Genomic DNA, 20,477 nt, shown 5'->3' on the forward strand with positions numbered 1-20,477 from the left:
CAAAGACCAAAGTTGGTGAGTTTGGAAGCCGTGGTCTTGTAAAGTTCTAGATCACCTGTCTTGAAAGCTGTAGATCTAGCCCTCAGTAAGCTGTTCATCTGTGGATTCTGGTTTGGGTATCTCTGGTATGTTCTTGAAGGCACATGCTCATCCATGCAGGTCTTGCTGAAGTTGGTGACAACCGTGACATATTCATTCAGATCCAACAATGAATCCCTGAATATGGTTCAGTTCAACAATTGAAAGCACTCCCCTGCCTTTCTTGACCATACCTTCAGATGGTCTATAATATCCATTTCCCCTCCCACCCCACCCCCAAATCCCACCAGGGTATGGCTTATGCCTTGCTTTCTAACGTTTTTTTTTACTGCCAATAAGATTTTTGGAGGCATTTATAATATTAAGAGGTTCTGTTTGAAGAGGTTCTAAAAAGGACCTTATCATTTCTTGTTCAGTAGACAGAATTGACCACTGGCAGTATATATTTGCATAGCAGCTGTTGACTTTAACCTGATAGTAAGTTATAGGGTACAATGTGCACTGCTTATCACAAATATATCAACTACGGTTTGTACTTCCCTTTTTTTGTTGAAGAAGTGTGAAAAGGCCGGTTTCTTGGCTATAGTTTTGGTGTTTTTAAAAATGGGTGTCTTTTCACACAGAATGTTTCTGAAGTGAGGAAATTGTCCAGACTACCAGAAAATCTGTGAATTTAATGTCTGAGATATAATTATGGTGCACGTATTGGTCAAAGCCTTGCTGTTTCCAGTAGTAGGGATTTTTTTTTTGTTCAAACTATACTCCTAAGGGTCCCTCTGTATGTACCAAAAATTGAAGCTTGTATGTTGGTCCCTTCATGAAATTTTAATGTCTCCCTATAAAACATTTAAATGCTAATCTTAACCTGAATTTTTAAACCAATCACAAATAATTATGCGCAGGATTACAGGATGACTGTTTTGATTTCAGGATTTTGATAAGTGTTCTAAAATGGCATTCCATGATTCAGTCAGTTTTTCTCTGAGAAAAGAAGCTCACTGGATAGATTTCCAGCCTGAACCTTTAATTTTACTCAATCGCTCGGGAGTTGCCTTCGTAGAAGGAAAGAATGAAAAGCATGAGCAATGCGTCTTATTTTAAGCATGCATAAACGGATTCTGATATCTTTAGTCGTGTTAAAAACACATGCCATAGTTATCACTGCCTACCCTCCCACTACATGTTGAGTCCTCTTTTCCACCTTGCCAGATTTGTGCCCACTCAGTCAATTAAAATGACAGACTTGTACCTGCCAATGATGTGCCCCAGTGTTACACAACACAGACTTGTAACCACTAGTATTAAACCCGTTTTATAGTGATAGACCGTGCCAACCAGTTAAGGGCATCTGGGTAAAGCAATGATGTGAATTCGATCATAATTAAAGTCAAAACATTTGACCAGGCCGGATGTGACACCTACAGTAAGTGACCTGCCTCTTGGTCCTGAGCCCAAGATTGTGAAAGCCACGGGTACCCAAAGCTGGCACAGGGTGAGCTCCAAGAACACTTGAGTACGGGCCGGGTGGGCATACCCAATTGTCCAAGTGTGGTCCAGAGTCTGGATGTTGTGCACAATGAAAGAGTTGGTTGTTGTTTCCGACTGCACACTAGAGAAGTAACGCTCTGCTCTACTCTACTTTGAGAGCTTTCCGTGGATATTTCTGTGCCCAGCCATGATTTACGAGCGGGTTTTCTGATTTTTTTTTTCTCATTATTTGTAATAGAACATCATTTTGACATCTGAATTAATTTTAATAGTTAAGCATCTCCCCTTAGACAATTTCTCAAATATTTGGTCTCATATCCTTTGTTTTTTTTAATTTTCTGAGTATTGAAGCTTTATTTCCTCTTTCTCATTTCCCTTTTGTAGAATGTTTGGGGCCAAACTATCAGGTTGCTTGGGCCTTTTTCTAAACAGGGTCTGGTCAACCCTGCTGAGTGTCTCCAGGCCTCTGGTACGATGCAATTCCCAGCACCTGTTGCACTTTGCTTATGTTTCTTCATTGGATACCTGCAATCACACTGTGAAGACAATGCAGAAGAGATTTGATTACAAACAAGAGAAAATCTGCAGATGTTGGAAATCTGAGCAACACACACAAAATGCTGAAGGAACTCAGCAGGCCAGGCAGCATCTATGGGAAAAAGTACAGTCGAAGGATTTCAGCCCGAAACGTCGACTGTACTTTTTTTTCCATAGGTGCTGCCTGGCCTGCTGAGTTCCTCCAGCATTTTGTGTGTGTGTTGCAAAGATTTGATTACTCTCTGAACGGAGTTCAAATGTATTTTAGGCTTCACGGGTAAGGAATCCCTTCCCTGCGTGCTTTATTGACGAATTGTGGCATGTCATTTGAGGTAAAATAAGCACCCTGTTTTAACAAAATCATTTCAGCACAATCAGGGAAGAGGTGGAAGTAAAGTGAATTAAGTTTGTCCCTTTATGGAAGGGACAGAATAGATTTTTAAAAATTTTTCTTCCTTAATTATATGGTGAATTCTCAGAAGCTTGTTTAATTTGAGCCATTTTGAGATGAGTTGAATTGTTTTAAAAAAACACTTTTTGCCATTTTTATTTGAAGATAGAGCACAGCAACAGGTCCTTCTGGCCTCAAAAGCCCGTGCTGTCCAACTACACCTTTTGACCAATTAACCTACTAACCCTTCATCTTTGGAAGGTGAGGAAATCGGAGCACCTAGAGAAACCCACACGGGTGCGGGGAGAATGTACAGACTCTTGACAGACAGCGGTGAGGAATGAGCCCGGATTGCTGGCTCTGTAAGAGCGTTACTCTTAACTGCTACACTACTATGCATGTGATGGTTAAGATGCTACACTCAAATATTCCTGTAGCCTCACTGCTGTCGTGTAGGATTTAGTTCAGTACTCTTCGCTAATTGGGGAAATGTTGAGGTTCAGAAGTAAAATTTTGTAATTTGGTGTTCTTTATTGCCACTTATCTTGTAAGATAGGTTTTCCGATCAATCTTTGACTTTAGTGTGTTCTCAATCCCTGGAAGGATGGGCTGGCAACAAACTGCCCTAGGACATCATGATTTGGGTAGATATATGTTCTATTCACTTCACCACAGTTTGCTCATGACACTTGTACAGTGCAACTCTTGAAAAAGACTTGCTTGTCATCTATTCTACTCTTTTCAAAGATCTGCTTGACCTGATAATTTATAAAGATATTTTTAATTGCTTCAATTTAATTACACACATTTTATTTCAGCTGCTGCACACCACCAGCAATACAGCAATCTTTGCTGAACGATTGAATCAGTTGGATCAATGAGTACCCAGATTTATGCATGTCACGCACAAGCAATTTAGCATTAATAATAATTTCTATTTTGAAATTGTGGCCAGCTAGAATTTGGACCATACACCATTCACCTTGATAAATCTGACTTTTTTTCCTGACATTAGTCACCAACACATATTTCCACCATTAACAGAAAAAATTGTAATTTTCTGGATGCAACCAACACCTTAAAACAATTGCACTAGAACTGAGAGTATTTCTGTCTTGCTTAAAGGGTTTGTGGCTTTTTGAATGAATTTTGGTGTCCTTGTCCTCTACCTGTAGCCTCTCAAACCTCAGTAATATCATTAGTACATGTAGTTAATTGCTAGCTAACAATGTGCCTATAACGGATTGGTATACTGGAACTGGATGACACCCTTCTGGCACTGTTGCCAGCAAAAAATTAGAATAATGCCAGATATTGTGCGGTCCAATTCTAAATTGCACCAGATCCTACCTAATCATGATTTTTCAATGAAAACCATCAAATCTATGCTTCCAACATATATTGACTCAATTTTGTTCCATTTTGCAGTGGACCTATTGTGCTGTTAGCATTAGATGCAAACCCCAAAAAGGACGTAATGTAACTTCTGGGGATTGGTGCTTTGTATTGCACTGCCACTCAAGTGCCGAGGAAAAGCTAAGTTTGTACTTGGCACTTGAGTCAGATTCTGAAGTTGACTGGCCCCTGTGGGCATTCTACCCTGGGCAGGTAAATACGTACAGGAAGGCAGAAAAGAAACCCTAAGACACAAGAAGAGAAATGAGCCATTCAGCCCATCGAGTCTACTCCATCATTTGATCATGGCTGATTTATTGCCCCTCTCAACCCCATTCGCCCCATAATCTTTGACGCCCTTACTAATCAAGAACCTAGCAAACTCCGCTTTAAATATACCCAAAGGCTTGCCCTCCACAGCTGTCTGTGGGAATGAATTGCACAGATTCACCACCCTCTGGATAAAGAAGTTCCTCCTCATCTCTGTTCCAAAGGGACATTGTTGTATTCAGAGGCTGTGCACTCTGTTTGTCGACTCTCCCACTATCGGAAGCACCCTCCCCAATTCCACTCCATCTGGACCTTTCAATATTCTGTAGGTTTCAGTGTGATCCCCCTCATTCTTCTAAACTGCCGCAAGTGCAGGCTCAGAACAAACAAACACTCCTCATATGCTAACTCCTTCATTCCTAGAATCATTTTTCTGGACCCTCTCCAATGTCAGCAAATCCACCCAGAAATAGTGCTGTAAAAATTATTATAGCAATACTCGGTGCCCCATCATGTTTACAATGGCTAATACATTTTTAGTCGCACACATGAAATATTTATTTTGATGTTATAGTTCTGCCTTTTATCTTGCAGCGGGCAGTTTGCAATAGTGAAAAAATGCACGGAGAAAAGTTCTGGAATGGGCTATGCAGCCAAGTTTATCAAAAAGCGGCGCTCAAAGTCAAGCCGGCGGGGAGTGAGCCGTGAGGACATTGAACGCGAAGTCAACATCTTAAAGGACATACAGCACCCAAATATCATCACTCTGCATGATGTTTATGAGAGTAAAACTGATGTGATCCTTATTCTTGAACTGTGAGTAAATCTTTAAATTATTTTGCCTTCATCATATAGATGCGTAGAAAAATCATCTTTTATCTGAGGGGGTGATTTTGTTTTCTACACACTATTGAAAAGAGAAGAAAATGTAGAATTCAAAATTAAGTTATTCTCTAATATGTAATTTTTGATTTTGATTCCAAAGGCTGAATTCTTATTGTGAGGTTGTTAAACTATGATCTGATCTTAGTAGGATTCTACTTCCAAAACTGCTGCTAATCTGAAAAGCTGACTTCATCCATTCACCCCTGTTTTCTCCTTTCTGTCCCTCAACTAGTAGCTTCCCATTGTGCAAGTTATCCCCTAACTCAGCATGCATTAACCTTATTCAACGAGACTATAGATAATTTCATTAAGGTACTTTGAACACCTTAAATCAACTACATCTATATGTCTTGTCACCCAAGCCCCTACCTCCCCCCCCCAAAGAAAACATGGTTGGTCAATTAAGGCTTTCCCTTTGAAATCCTCATTAATAATTTGTAATGTTATTGGATTCTATTTGGTTTTCCTTCTCCTTTAAAAGAGATTCTATTATCATTCATTGTTCATGCTGAACAGTTTGTATATTTGAAAAAGCTGAACTTCAGCAAATCTCTGCAACATCACAACGAACATCTACTTCTGTCTCTGTATTACCTGGCATGGCTGAACACACTCCTGGAGATCCTATTCATCCTTTGTATTTATGGAGTTGCTTTCTTTATTTGTGCTGTTGATTAACTAGTTCAGTTTTAGTAGACTTTCCTTTCTGCAGCCCCCTCAAATTTTGGTTTAAACAGAAAATACTCCTTTTGTGTATGGAAATACCAATGCCTTCAAAAGGAAAATCCTACAAAAGATAATGGGTTTATCTCAGTAAATCACAGTAAAGCCCTCCCAACCATTGAGCACATCTACATGAAACGCTGCTGTAGGAAAGCAGCATCCATCATCAGAGATCCCCACCACCCAGGTCATGCACCCTTCTCGCTGCTGCCATGAGGTTGAAGGTACAGGAGTCTCAAGACTTGCACCAACAGGTTCAAATACAGTTACTATCCTCAACCATGGCCCTTGAATGAAAGGAGTAGCTACACACACTTGCGCCATCTTTGAAATGTTCCCACAACCAATGATCTCACTTTAAGGACTCTTTACCGCATTACCTCATGTTCTCATCATTTATTGCTATTTATTTATATTCGGATTTGCACAGTTTGCTGTCTTCTGCACTGTGGTCAATCTTTCATTGATCCTGTTATAGTTACTATTCTATAGATTTGCTGAGTGTGTGACAAGAAAATGAACCTCGGGTTGTATATGGTGGTATACATGTACATTGATAATAAACTTACTTTGAACTCTTCCAATGCATTAGGTTCCAGCAGGCCTACACTACTGACTACATTGATTTTCAATTATACAATGCTATTTCTTTTTTATAGAAAGAAAATCTCCAACCTTATTTTCAAATTCTTTCATGGTTTTATATCTCCCTATTGCCTTTGGAGAAACCTGTGGTCTTCCCAATTCTGCGCTGTTGATCATTCTCAAATCTAATTGCTCTACATGGAGAGCCATGTCTTCAAGAGGTGAAGGCCTAGAAGTGTGGATTTCTCTGGTTAAAGCGGTATTGCTTTCTGCTACCTTTCCTCCATTAAGGTGCTCCTTAAATCCTATATCTTTGATCGGCTTTGGTCACTTGCACGAATATTTTCTTCCATGTCCTAGACCAGATGTTAACAGGAGCAGGAGTAGGCCATCTGGCCCAACGAGCCTGCTCTGCCATTCAATAATGTCCCGGGCCATCAGAGAGGCAAAGCATACGCACACCCAGCAAATCCACAGCCACTTCCAGGACAGCGGCGACACGCGGCGCATGTGGAAGGGCATTCAGGACATCACTAACAACAAGACAACACCACCTGCCTGTGCTGGTGATGCCTCCCTCCCAGATGTGTTGAACAACTTCTACACTCGTTTTGAGGTGGAAAATGACATGGCGGCGAGGAAGACCACCCCTCCTCCAAATGACCAGGTGCTGTGTCTTACCGTGGCCAATGTGAGGAGAACCCTGTGCAGGGTCAACCCATGGAAGGCTGCTGGACCAGACAATATTCCTGGCAGAGTGCTTAAAGGATGTGCAGACAGCTAGCAGAGATTCTCACTGACATCTTCAACATCTCCCTGAGCAGTGTCGTCATTCCTACGTGCTTCAAAGTTGCCACCATTGTCCCTGTGCCGAAGAAGTCTTTAGTGTCAAAGAAGTCTTCAGTGTCCTGCCTCAATGACTACGGTCCCGTTGCACTCACATCCAGCATCATGAAGTGTTTTGAGAGGCTCATTATGAGGCACATCAAGACCCTGCTACCCTCCTCACTGGACCCCCTGCAGTTTGCATATCGTCCCAACCGTTCAACAGACAATGCCATTGCCATCACCCTCACCCTCCACCTGGCCGTAACCCACCTGGACAAAAAAAAACACGTACGTTCGAATGCTGTTCATAGACTTCAGTTCAGCATTCAACACAAACATTCCTCAGAAACTGATTGGAAAGCTGAACCTACTGGGCCTGAACACCTCCCCCTGCAACTGGATCCTAGACTTCCTGACTGGGAGACTTCAGTCAGTCCGGATTGGAAGCAGCATCTCCAACACCATCACACTGAGCACGGGGGCCCCCCAGGGCTGTGTGCTCAGTCCACTGCTGACCTACGACTGTGCTGCAACACACAGCTCGAATCACATCGTCAAGTTCACTGATGACATGACCGTGGTGGGTCTCATCAGCAAGAACGATGAGTCAGCATACAGAGAGGAGGTGCAGCGGCTAACAGACTGGTGCAGAGCCAACAACCTGTCTCTGAATGTGAACAAAACAAAAGAGATGGTTGTTGACTTCAGGAGGACATGGAGCGACCACTCTCCGCTGAACATCAACAACTCCTCCACAGAGATCGTTAAGAGCACCAAATTTCTTGGTGTTCACCTGGCGGAGAATCTCACCTGGTCCCTCAACACCAGCTCCATAGCAAAGAAAGCCCAGCAGCGTCTCTACTTTCTGCGAAGGCTGAGAAAAGTCCATCTCCCACCCACCCCCACCCCCATCCTCACCACATTCTACAGAGGTTGTATTGAGAGCATCCTGAGCAGCTGTATCATGGCCTGGTTCGGAAATTGCACCATCTCGGATCACAAGACCCTGCAGCGGATAGTGAGGTCAGCTGAGAAGATCATCAAGGTCTCTCTTCCCGCCATTACAGACATTTACACCACACGCTGCATCCGTAAAGCAAACAGCATTATGATGGACCCCACTCACTCCTCATACAAACTCTTCTCCCTCCTACCATCTGGCAAAAGGCACCGAAGCATTCGGGCTCTCACGACCAGACTATGTAACAGTTTTTTTTCCCCAAGCCATCAGACTCCTCAATGCCCAGAGCCTGGACTGACACCAACCTACTGCCCTCTACTGTGCCTATTGTCTTGTTTATTATTTGTTGTAATGCCTGCACTGTCTTGTGCACTTTATGCAGTCCTGGATAGGTCTGTAGTCTAGTGTAGTTTTTGTGTTGTTTTTGTGTTGTTTTACGTAGTTCAGTGTAGTTTTTGTATTGTTTCATGTAGCACCATGGTCCTGAAAAACGTTGTCTCGTTTTTACTGTGTACTGTACCAGCAGCTATGGTCAAAATGACAATAAAATGTGACTTGACTTGACTTGAATAAGATTATGGCTGATCTGGCCATGGACTTATGTCCACCTACCTCCATTTTTCGCATAACCTTAATTCCTGTACTATGCAAAAATATTTTAATTCAGCTGTTCTTAAATATATTTATGTGAGCTTTCTCTTGTGATGTGCCACATTTCAAACACTTGGTGAAGAAGTGAACTCCCCATTGGATTTAATAGTGGATATTTTGAATATGCACGCTGAACTTTTGAACTTAGAATTGTGGTCAGCCCGTGGTGATATTTCAAATGGGGTGGTGCTTTTGAGCCATACTTAAATGATTTTATATGTTATCCATACATTTCCAGGTATATGGGTACCATAGTGTCAACTTTAAATGGAAGATTTATGTGTGGTCTCCTTAGGAAATCATTGTATATAAAATTACTTCTAAATCACAAAGGGAATGAACAACATTCTGCACTGTACTGTACCTCAAGTTGGAATCTGCTTGCACAGATACTTTTTCAACTTGTTATTTGTTCAACAGAAGTGGTAAAATATCCTTATACAGAACTTGATATTTTTGCATGCAAACGCATCATAAGCAAGCACATTCAACAGTTCAAAATGCTGATTTGTCTATTAATCATTTCAAATTTAGCAGAATTCAAAATTATATTTGAATGATTAAGAAGGAAATGGACTTGCCATGACACATTGAAAATTCAGAAAGATTGGCAGTGAGTTAATCTGTTTTGTCTTCTAAGGTGTGTGTTCTGCTTGAAACCAGAAAGAAGTTATTGTCCAGTGTCATTAAGCAGTGTTATTTGTAACTTCATTTTTGCCATCCAGACAAGCACACATACTTCATATTATCATTTGAACCTTGAAAATTTTGATTAAATAATAAATAATTTTAAAACCTAAATTGAATGAAACTATTAATTTAAATGATCTATTTTTTTTAAAAAACTTAATACTTCAGGACAATTCTGGGCCATAATACAAAGGTTCTTATTTGGTTTGTCAGTTAATTGCAATGAATGCATAAAATCATGCATGATAATGAGTTTAAATAACCCCGTCTTTTGCAACAGCTTTGCAGACTGTTTAATGCGAATGGGCATCAAATAGCAACACTTTCATCCCTCCCTTCCTGCTGCCTCAGCAGCTCTGTCACCTTAAGAGATCTTTGTACCTGCACTCCAAAGTTCTTGTTGCCTGCATAGTTTAGTATCATTTATCACTGACTGCAACTGAATTAACAATGGCAAGTATCTGAGTACAATAAGTGATCACTCCAAACTTTTTAGTTCGAGCTAATGTCACCATAATCCTTCCCGTTATTACTTGTGAGGCATCTGTCCTGTTTTGAAATACCTTTTCCTATCTCAGCATAGAACACTGTCATCATCAAATTTACATTAAACTAGTATAGGTTCTGTATTTCTCACCTCTGCCTACACGAAGGTAAGAAGAGTTCTTCTACAGAAGATAGTGTTAAATGCTGCCTTTTAGGCAAATATTAGCAAGCATTAAGGCTCGAAAATTCCAATTAAGACAAAAAATGCCTTGCTTTATATTGTGATCAGATTGATCTATTACAAACAATTCTTTTTCGACTTCCACATTTGAGTAAATGCAGTAGTTTACTGGCCACATTATCAGATCAATAACCAAAGATCAAGTCTAATGATCAAAAATTTCCATTCTACCTTTGTAGCCAGCGAATTAACGTTCAGTTAAGTAAAACTGGAAAAGAAAATTAATATCACCAATTGTGACTGTGAAACAATTGGCTCTGCGATTAAAACCTATGTAGTTCCTTTAGAGGAGAAATCTGCTCCTCTGGCAGCATCCCAAGCTCACAGCACTGTAGTTGACTCTGTAAACAGTCTTTTGAATTTGCCTAGCAAGCATCTCAGTTCAGAAGCAATTAGGGATGGGCAGCAAATGCTAATCTTGCCAGAGTTATCTGTATCCACTGAGTAAGTAAACTTTCCACTTTTTCCCGAGCTCTCCGTGGCCCAATAAAACCATAATAACCTCTGATGCTTTGGAGTAATGCCAGAGGAAACCTTCCGAGGTATTTTATTTACAACAAAATCGCAATCTTGTCGTTTAGAAATGATGGTTTGACATCTGGCCCGCTGGGTGGTGGTCCTTTTAAACTGGGGCCCCCATTGTCTGCGATCCTTTTAAATGTATAGGCTCTGTTTCTGTAGTTTGGCTTAAAGTCACCGGGATCCGTTTCCTGCGTTTCCCTAAAGCTTATTGGGTCCGTGATGCCTCAGCTTGCTTGAAGCCATTCAGTGGTTCACTGCTATGCATGTTGGTTTAATAGCATTTTATTGAGTAGTGTTACACATGGTAAGTCAGATTATGCATTTATTTTCTGAGAGTTTTACTACTTCATTTTTAGGATGATAAGGAGCTTTCATTTGATCTCATTGCTCTATTTGAACACATTTCTCCTTGTTACCTACTAGTTTCTTTTCAAATTCCAGTAGTGTAATGTGGAATTAAGTTTGTCAAACTTTTTATAAATAATTAAGAGTATTTAAATTGTATAATTACAGAGATTAGAAATCTAAAGGGTTAAAATATTAAACTACAGGGAGAATGAACCTTATGAAGGAGCAAATTCAGATCTTAAAATTTGGCCATATTGTTGAGAGTAATGAGGAAAATGTCAGATTGTAGGAAGAATTGGAAGGCCTGGCTATTTGGACAGAAATTACCAAATGGAATTTAATCCAGAAAACTGAAGTAACGCATTTGGTAATTCCAGTGCCATAAGGGAATATACAATAAACAAGTGGAAATTTGGGAATTTGGAGTGTATATGAATGAATGAATTGACTTTATCTCTTACATCCTTCACATAGGTTATGTCTCAGTCTAAATGGGTGATATGCAAATTATAGTAATTTGTAATAAGTAGTATGTACAGTCAGATATACAACAGAACAGTCAATATAACATAGAAGTACAATTGTGTCAGCGTGAATTAATCAGTCTGATGGCCTGGTGGAAGAAGCTGTCCCGGAGCCTGTTGGTCCAGACTTTAATGCTGCGGTACTGTTTCCCGGATGGCAGCAGCTGTTCACATATCTTTGAGGTGTCAGGACAGATCATTAAGATATTTAAAATGGACGAGCGTAAGAACACGAGAATTGGATGACTTACCTTTAATTTGCTGAGGTATAGTATATGAGAGCAATTCAATCGAGGCATCTAAAATTATGAGAGGTCTGGAAAGAGTAAGGATCCATTTCCTTTTGATCAAAAGCTAAGGGATATAGATTTAAAATTAGCGATATAAGCGTTACAGATGAGGAAGAAAATCCACTTAGAAGATTGTTAGGATCTGCACCTCAAACATCAAAGTCAGGTTTATTGTCATATGCACGAGTACATGTATGCACAGATGCAATTAAATGATTGCAGCAGCATCACTGCAGTATAACATTCACAAGAGGACATATGAGCATAAATTATACGCAAAGATAGCAATTAGAACAGATAAAATAAAGTACTTTTTTGGTAGAGTATTTCTTTTGGTAGTCGATGCTGAAACGATCATTATTTAAATAAAAAGAACTTGAGTCTGTGCTCGTGCAATAAATCTATTAGGCCAGGTATGATGGCTGTAAATGCTTTCCTGTGTGCTGTAAAAGAAACGATTAAAGGTACAGGAAGGATATAAAACAAATTTGGTTTAGTAAGAGAATAAAAGCAGTAATGACAATTTGGTTTCCCTTATGTAAAAATTATACTTTCTGAAATTCAGTTTGTTGTTGTGTTAAGCTGAAATGGCAGTGCGGAGAAGCCGATGATTGAGTAGGAAGCGGGGAGAGCAGGGATGAAGTCAGAATGCAGACCCACTTAAGTGTGGGAATATAGGTGCTGGGAATTACCAAGTGGGTCTATGAGATGGACTGGATAAAATGGAAAGATGTATAAAATTTGAATGAAACCTTAAGTAGATGTGAGTTTTTCTATGATGCTCTACTTGAAGAACTGGAACATTTAGACCCCTTAAATATTTGAATTAATTTACTGTATATATTAGTGTCATTTGGTTTGAAAATATGTATTGGTTTGTCCTGAAGAACTCCAAGTACAGTCAGTGAGGCAAAATGTTTAACAGTATGATGCGTTTAATGTATAAATAGGACTTAAAAGCTAAATCTACCCCTCAGCTTTTTTTCTCCAGTCCTGCCGAAGGGTTTCAACCCAAAACATCGACTGTACTTTTTTTTCCATTGATGCGCCTGGCCTGCTGAGTTCCTCCGGCATTTTGTGTGTGTTGCTCAGATTTCCAGCATCTGCAGATTTTCTCTTGTTTTTAAAAGGGTTCTGTAAGTTTCAGTTAATTTTAATGTTGTACAGGTCAAGAAGTGTCAACTTTATAGTGTTCATTTTTCTCATATGTAAAAAATGCATATTGCTTGGGTTAATCAGCTATTAACCTCTGTTGATACAAATCTTAAAAATGGGCTTGAATCTTCTAACCAGATCAAAGTAATCCCGTATCAAAGTTCTAATGGCTAATAAGAGCTTGTTTTTGGAACAAGTTCCTTTAGCTATCAACCAATGGTGTTATCACTTCCAAAATCACTCAGGGCAAGTAGCTGTAACTGTGCAGTCTTAAATGGGATATATTATTTGAGGGGTTTTAAAACTGGTATGTTTGAGCAATGGAAACATACCTCTGATATTACTTTTCTTTGATTAATTTCAGTGTGTCTGGGGGAGAACTGTTCGATTTTCTGGCTGAGAAAGAGTCCTTGACAGAAGAGGAGGCAACAGAATTTCTGAAGCAGATTCTTAATGGTGTCCAATATCTCCATTCCAAGTGTATTGCACATTTTGACCTTAAGGTAAGTCCAGAGTGAGTTTTTCAGCTTTTTTTTAATGCATCAAGTGAAAAATACTCATATTTGATCATGCTTAAACCACAAAATAACTTTTATATGTTCTTGAACTTGAGATACATTAGCCATGGCATGGAAGAGTGAATGGTTAAATTGATGCACTGAAAATTGTTATGCACTTCTCTTCCCAATAACTAAAAGCTGATGCTAATTATTTTCCTGTCCTTATTTTCTCCCTCTCATTTTAAAAGTTAGGAAGGTAAATAGGTCAAAATTTTACCTAGTTGGACTTTCCTCCTTGCAGCTCTCAAAGTAGGGAGCTGTGGTTTCTCATGACTTTAAGCTAATGTTACCATACTAGAGTAGTTGTAAAAGTCCTTGATTGATAAAGGGATTAAAGGCTGTGGCCAGAAGATAGGAGAATGGAGTTGGGTTAAAAAAAAGTGGCAGAACACTTTTGAATGACCAAATGGCCTAATTCTAATCCTGTCTCTAGATCTTAAAGAGATCAGATCATTAAATATTGAATTATTTGAATGAAACCATAGTGAAATTTCTTTCGATACCTTTTCTCAAGTAATGTGCATTATTTTCTGAGCTGATGTTTCTGTTATAACTTTGAGGAAAAAGAATGTTTCAATGTAAGCACAAAATAATTGTTTTATTTGTTGCAAGTGGATAATTATTGGGTTTTTTTTCTTTTATAGTTTTCTTGATTTGGCCACAACATTAAGAGTTTAGTCCTATCCTTTACAATTTGTTGCCTCTTCCAGGCTCTACCTAATATCTGACTGGAAGTTGAGTGATTGGAAATGAAAATAGAATCGAGATCTTGGGTGTGAATGCTGCATTCATTACATACTAATGGGATGGAATTTACAACTGTGGTTGTGAGCAACCCACTCAGGCTCTCCGTAGTGGTTTTGACAGTTTTTCTTGGATATACAGTAGATTCACCGTACAAATCTTTCCCCAAAAAAAGCCTCAGTAAAATTTTCAAAATAATAGTTGTCATAATATGAAATGATACTGTCGATGGTTCTGGCACCTAATTTTGCTAAATGGAGTTGGGAAGCAGATTAGCTCTGACCTAACTGAAGGGCCTAACAAACAAACGAACGATAGAATGGACAAATTCCTCATGAAATAGATGTTACATGTTCAGGCTTCCCAGACTATGTCCGACAAGGAATGGCATTAGCGCTGCGTGCTACTTCTGCATCGTATTTGTCGGTGTGTCTGGAGATGTTGACCTTCTACACCTGTTCTTGTTGTTGATCACTTTGATTTTCAAATCCATTATTTGCTCAATTGATGAACTACCCTTCCCTCAACTTCAGTTTTGAACCAAATCTCACTCCTAAGAGGCATTTGCACTGAATCCATAATATTAGTAGTGACAGTTCAAAATCCATTCTACTTTCATACTGTTGATTCTATACATCCCACCCATAATAAAAAATGACAAATAATGATCATCTTTACAGCCAAGTGAAGCAGCAAATGATTTTTTTTTACAACCTGAGAATAGTGAGATGTTTTCACAGGAAACATCTCACAGTGGCTTCACACCATCTCGATGATTGCAAGAACACACTGTGTTGGATGATGAGTTTTGAAATCCCTGCATACTCGATGTACTCATCAGTATTTGGATAGTAAATGGTTGCAATAACAATAGATTTTAGAAATGATGTTATTTTTCAATTGCCTGTTTAAAAGGATATTGTTACCATCAAGAAGGGGGTACAGAAACCTGAAGGCACACAGTTAGTGATTCAGGAACAGCTTCCTCTCTCTCCCCACCCCCGCCACCATCTGATTTCTGAATGGACATTGAATCCATGAACACTACCTCACTTTTTAAATTTATTTCTGTTTTGCACTATGATTTTTAATTTAACTATTCAATATACATACTTAACCATAATTCATTTATATGCTTTTCATGTATTGCATTGTACTGTTGCTGCTAAGTTAACAAGTTTCATGACATGTGCTCTTGATAATAGATCTGATTCCAATTTCGTTCTACCTCTGTTCTACTTTTATTAATAGTAAAAAACAATAAATAAGCAGCAACACTCATCCTTTCATGTTAAAGGCCATTATTATAGTTACTAATTCATTATACCATGGCACACAATAGAATTTTTTAAGAAGATTATGGCCAATTTGGTTCACCACCCATGTTCTAATGTATTTGTTCAGTCATTAGGTTGAGTCCAACTGTTTGTGATCTCATGGACCATAAGGCCCATAAGTAGATTGCCAGGCCTTTCCTCCACGCAGATACTGCTGCTGCCCAGGTTGGGACCCGGCTGGGTTTGAACTCAGCACCATCTGCCTCGAAGTCCAGTGCTGATGCCACTACACCACTGGCCGGCCCAGTGTTCTAGGGTATAATAGCTGGAAAAGCACAGTGGTGTAGATGTGACCTGGCCTTGTACAAATCTTGGACAATTTAAGAAAGGTGCCCCTATGTAAGTTAAAATGTTCTATTTTTAAAAATAAATAAATACCTGCCCCACTATTCACAATATTCACTTTCATTCTGACTCTGGTTTATGGTTTTAGTTCCACCTGAACCTGTCACTGTAAGTTGGCCTGTGAAACCTATGGTCTGCCAGGCTGTTCAACGTGTACAAGAAAGCTGCATAATGTTCTTTACATTTTATTTGATTTTTTTTGTTTTGCAAATTGAATTGTACAGTAAGAACAGAATTGGAAAGTACAGCAATCTGACTTGTCTCATGTTTCAGGATATGTGTTAGCTGCTCATTTAGGTGGGAAATGTATATTTGGAATATCTGCCAGTTTGCAAAAATGTTGCTTATATGAGAAAAGCAATCTCAGAGAGAAAAATGTCACGAGTGCAAGAATATAATAGCAGTTGATTGAGCAATGCTTATCATTGACTCTGTTTTCAGCTAGATTAATTAGGAATAATGTGCATGCATTGGAAGACTTATGTATGTAAAAGAATACTGCACAGATTTGTTTGTGTATTCTGAACTGCAGCCAAATCTCATAAATCAATAGGGAACTATAGTGCTAGAAATGTTTGTTTCTCCAATAGTCAGTTGAGACCGGACATTAAGTACCTAGGGATTGGAAACGGTGTGTTATAACTTCTGCTTTATTTGTACCATACAACTTGTTTCAGAGGAGAAGTGGTCAGTTTAACAGCTGACACCTCCCCTGAAATGTTGAGAAATCTTATGCAACCAATGCAGCAAAGCAATTATTAAGCACAAACATAGCTCCTATAAAATACTGATAACTTATTAATACTTTTTGCATTTACTTAAAATAAGCCTGTTCTGTGGTGGTAAATGGATCCTTGTTGCAGCTAGTTCTGTTTCTGAAGACCAGAAGCTGTATATGCAGTAACAATCAAAATGATTAATATGGGCAATTCAGTAGCATCTATGGGATATTCTTTATCAACGATGTGTAAACATGTATTTGATCTGTCAAATAAACGTATTCAATAGAAAATCTCAAACTTAAGTTCAATAAAGACTGAAAAGAAAGCAACACAGTGCTGAGAATAGGAAACAAAATACTCGATGATAGAGACGTGGTTACTGACAAGCAGCACAGATTTAACAGATGTTTCCTGTTCAGTGTTTGCCGTTGACTAGTCGAAAGGTTGAAGAGATAAAATAGGTTCATCAGGTTATAATTTTTCCTCGGGTTGTTTAATCCTCCAGTGTTAAGTGAAAGTGAATTGTTGGGTCCTGGTTATTTATTTATTGAGATACAACATGGAACAGGCCCTTCTGGTCCTTTGAGCCTGGCCACCCAGCAATCCCCTGATTTAATCCTAGCCTAATCACGGGACAATTTATAATGGCCAATTAACCTGCCAACTGGTACATCTTTGGACTGCGGGAGGAAGCTGGAGCACCCGAAGGAAACCCACGCAGTCACGGTGAAACCGTACAAGCTCCTTACAGGCAATGGCAGAAATTGAACTTGGGTCGCTGGTACTGTGGAACGTTGTGCTAATCACTACAGTACTTGGCAGCCCTGTTGTACCAGAAGTCAACAATACTTGGGAGATTCGTATTGACTCTACATTTGGTTAGGTTTAAATCCGAGTTTGATTTGTCATTAGAGTTGAGAAGAATGTGGAAAGGCCAGAGTTTTTCTCCCTTAGTATACAGTGACCAGTACTGGGGTGTATGATGTAGATGCTGATTTAAAAACTCAATTGGACATTGCAAAGGCACAGTGAGATGATAAACTTTAACAATTTGTTCACGAAAGGTTAATAGTTCAGATGAGGGAATATAGAGCTACCATTCACTGGAGCCTTATCTTCACTGTAGTTATCATCTTCAGTGTAGGTGAAGCTAAAGGAAATGTCGGTGAGGCAAAAATGCTAAGCATGCTTTATATATGGTAATCACTCAGATTTTGTAACTGAACAAATATAGTAACAGCATTGAGAGATGTACAGATTGTACTTTGTACCAATAGACATCATCTTAGAACAACAGAGAAGTGTAATACAAAGCAATAACTAAAACTAAATCTTCCTGTTTATTTGAATGTACTGTTACTTTTTTGAAGTTGTTTTTATGCAAAATAACAAGTTTTCACAGTGAATTAATTTAAATCGTACATGCTGTATTTGTTCTGCTTCATTAAAGGAAACAAACTGATACTTGAATTCCTTCCATGACCTTTTGCTTTTCTGCAGCCTGAAAACATTATGTTGCTAGATAAAAAATCGCCGAGCCCTCGGATTAAACTCATTGACTTTGGTTTGGCACATGAAATTGATTTTGGGCATGAATTTAAAAACATCTTTGGAACTCCAGAGTTTGTTGGTAAGTATCTTGAAAGATATCTCTGAAACCGGCATAGAAATCCTGATTTTTTTTTTCTCTCTCTCTGTTCATGGGCTGATGAAATTTCGTTTTCTGTTATTTGAGATGTAGGCGCTTTGTGAAGGTGTTATATAGTTGTGCCATGTTCTGTTTGTAACAAGTGGGAACTGGGCAAGTGGGTCACAAGCTGCAGTGGAGTTGATGATATCACTATGTGCATGCTGAACACTACCCCATATATTTATGGCGTGAAACAATAACGGCCTGGGGGTCAATAAATTAAAGTGTTAACAAAACTGATAGTTGTATAAGTAGACCAGTGGAGCAGTTATGGTTGTGTCTGTTTCACATTTGGTAATGAAAGTTGCACTAGACCTCAAGTTTTAAAGGTCTGGGCTCTGCATTTCCTCACTCCTAACTAGAATGCACATATAAGACTGGAGCCTTCAGTGTGGTTTATTCTGGCATGCAGTGGAATTTATCTACCAGTTCTGGAATGCACGGTTTCTCTATTTGTTATTCTGATTTTGTCCCCGCACATTCCACTGAAAGGTTAATTGTAACAGACCACCTGACCACTTTTGCATCCTGTTTTCTGGTGACTCCTCCATGCTTATTACATTCTTATTCAGAAATAATGTGAGCTTTTAGTCATCCTATAGAAGATTAAAATAGCAAAATAATCTGCTCTTGGAGTTGATTGCCTTGTATCATTGCTGACAGGGGCCGAAGAACCTCCTGCCATCATGCGTCCAATGTCATTGGCATTTGCAAGGAACCAACACAAAAAGATTGTTGAGATTTTCAACAGTGGGAGAAAATAAGAAAGGGAACAGTGAATTTTTAAGTGTCTCTTTTCCCAGTTATTTGATTTTAGGCTGTGATTAGTCCAAAGTTAGAGTAATGAAGCAGCTGATGCACAAATTTAGAAACATAGAAAACCTACAGCACAATATAGGCCCTTCGGTCCACAGAGTTGTGCCGAACATGTCCCTACCTTAGAAATTACTAGGCTTACCTATAGCCCTCTATTTTACTAAGCTCCATGTACCTATCTAAAAGTCTCTTAAAAGACCCTATCATATCCGCCTCCAGCACTGTTGCCGGCAGCCCATTCCACACACTCACCACTCTCTGAATAAAAAACTTACCCCTGACATCTCCTCTGTACCTACTCCCCAGCACCTTAACCTGGGAAAAAGCATCTGACTATCCACACGATCAGTGCCTCTTATCATCTTATACACCTCTGTCAGGTCACTTCTCATCCTCCATTGCTCCAAGGAGAAAAGGCCGAGTTCACTCAACCTATTCTCATAAGGCATGCTCCCCAATCCAGGCAACATCCTTGTAAATCTCCTCCGCACCCTTTCTATGGCTTCCACATCCTTCCTGTAGTGAGGTGACCAGAACTGACCACAGTAGTCCAAGTGTGGTCTGACCAGGGTCCTATATAGCTGTAACATTACCTCTCGGCTCCTAAATTCAATTCCACGATTGATGAAGGCCAATGCACTGTATGCCTTCTTAACTGCAGTGTCAACCCACGCAGCTGCTTTGAGCGTCCTATGGACTCGGACCCCAAGATCCCTCTGATCCTCTACACTGCCAAGAGTCTTACCATTAATACTATATTCTGCCATCATATTTGACCTACCAAAATGAGCCACCACACTTATCTGGGTTGAACTCCATCTGCCACTTCTCAGCCCAGTTTTGCATCCTATCAATGTCCCGCTGTAACCTCTGACAGCCCTCCACACTATCCACAACACCTCCAACCTTTGTGTCAGCAGCAAATTTACTGACCCATCCCTCCACTTCCTCATCCAGGTCATTTATAAAAATCACGAAGAGTAGGGGTCCCAGAACAGATCCCTGAGGCACACCACTGGTCACAGACCTCCATGCAGAATATGACCTATCTACAACCACTCTTTGCCTTCTGTGGGCAAGCCAGTTCTGGATCCACAAAGCAATGTCCCCTTGGATCCCATGCCTCCTTACTTTCTTGGTAAGCCTGCATGGCGTACCTTATCAAATGCCTTGCTGAAATCCATATACACTGCATCTACTGCTCTTCCTTCATCAATGTGTTTAGTCACATCCTCCGAAAATTCAATCAGGCTG

General features: G+C 39.6%; 1 protein-coding gene across 3 annotated transcripts in view; it reads left to right on the top strand.

The window, feature by feature from the left end:
- The window catches only part of dapk1 (death-associated protein kinase 1), a 193,773-nt gene that overhangs the window by 74,043 nt on the left and 99,253 nt on the right, over window positions 1-20,477 (top strand). For all 3 annotated transcript variants that reach the window (XM_063068839.1, XM_063068840.1, XM_063068841.1), the window contains exons 3-5: window positions 4,715-4,936; window positions 13,374-13,512; window positions 18,218-18,347. In XM_063068839.1, the coding sequence (XP_062924909.1) occupies window positions 4,715-4,936; window positions 13,374-13,512; window positions 18,218-18,347 (491 nt within the window). The remainder of the gene's footprint in view (window positions 1-4,714; window positions 4,937-13,373; window positions 13,513-18,217; window positions 18,348-20,477) is intronic.

This window comes from Mobula hypostoma, chromosome 16, assembly GCF_963921235.1.
Source record: "Mobula hypostoma chromosome 16, sMobHyp1.1, whole genome shotgun sequence".
NCBI classification, from domain to species: domain Eukaryota; kingdom Metazoa; phylum Chordata; class Chondrichthyes; order Myliobatiformes; family Myliobatidae; genus Mobula; species Mobula hypostoma.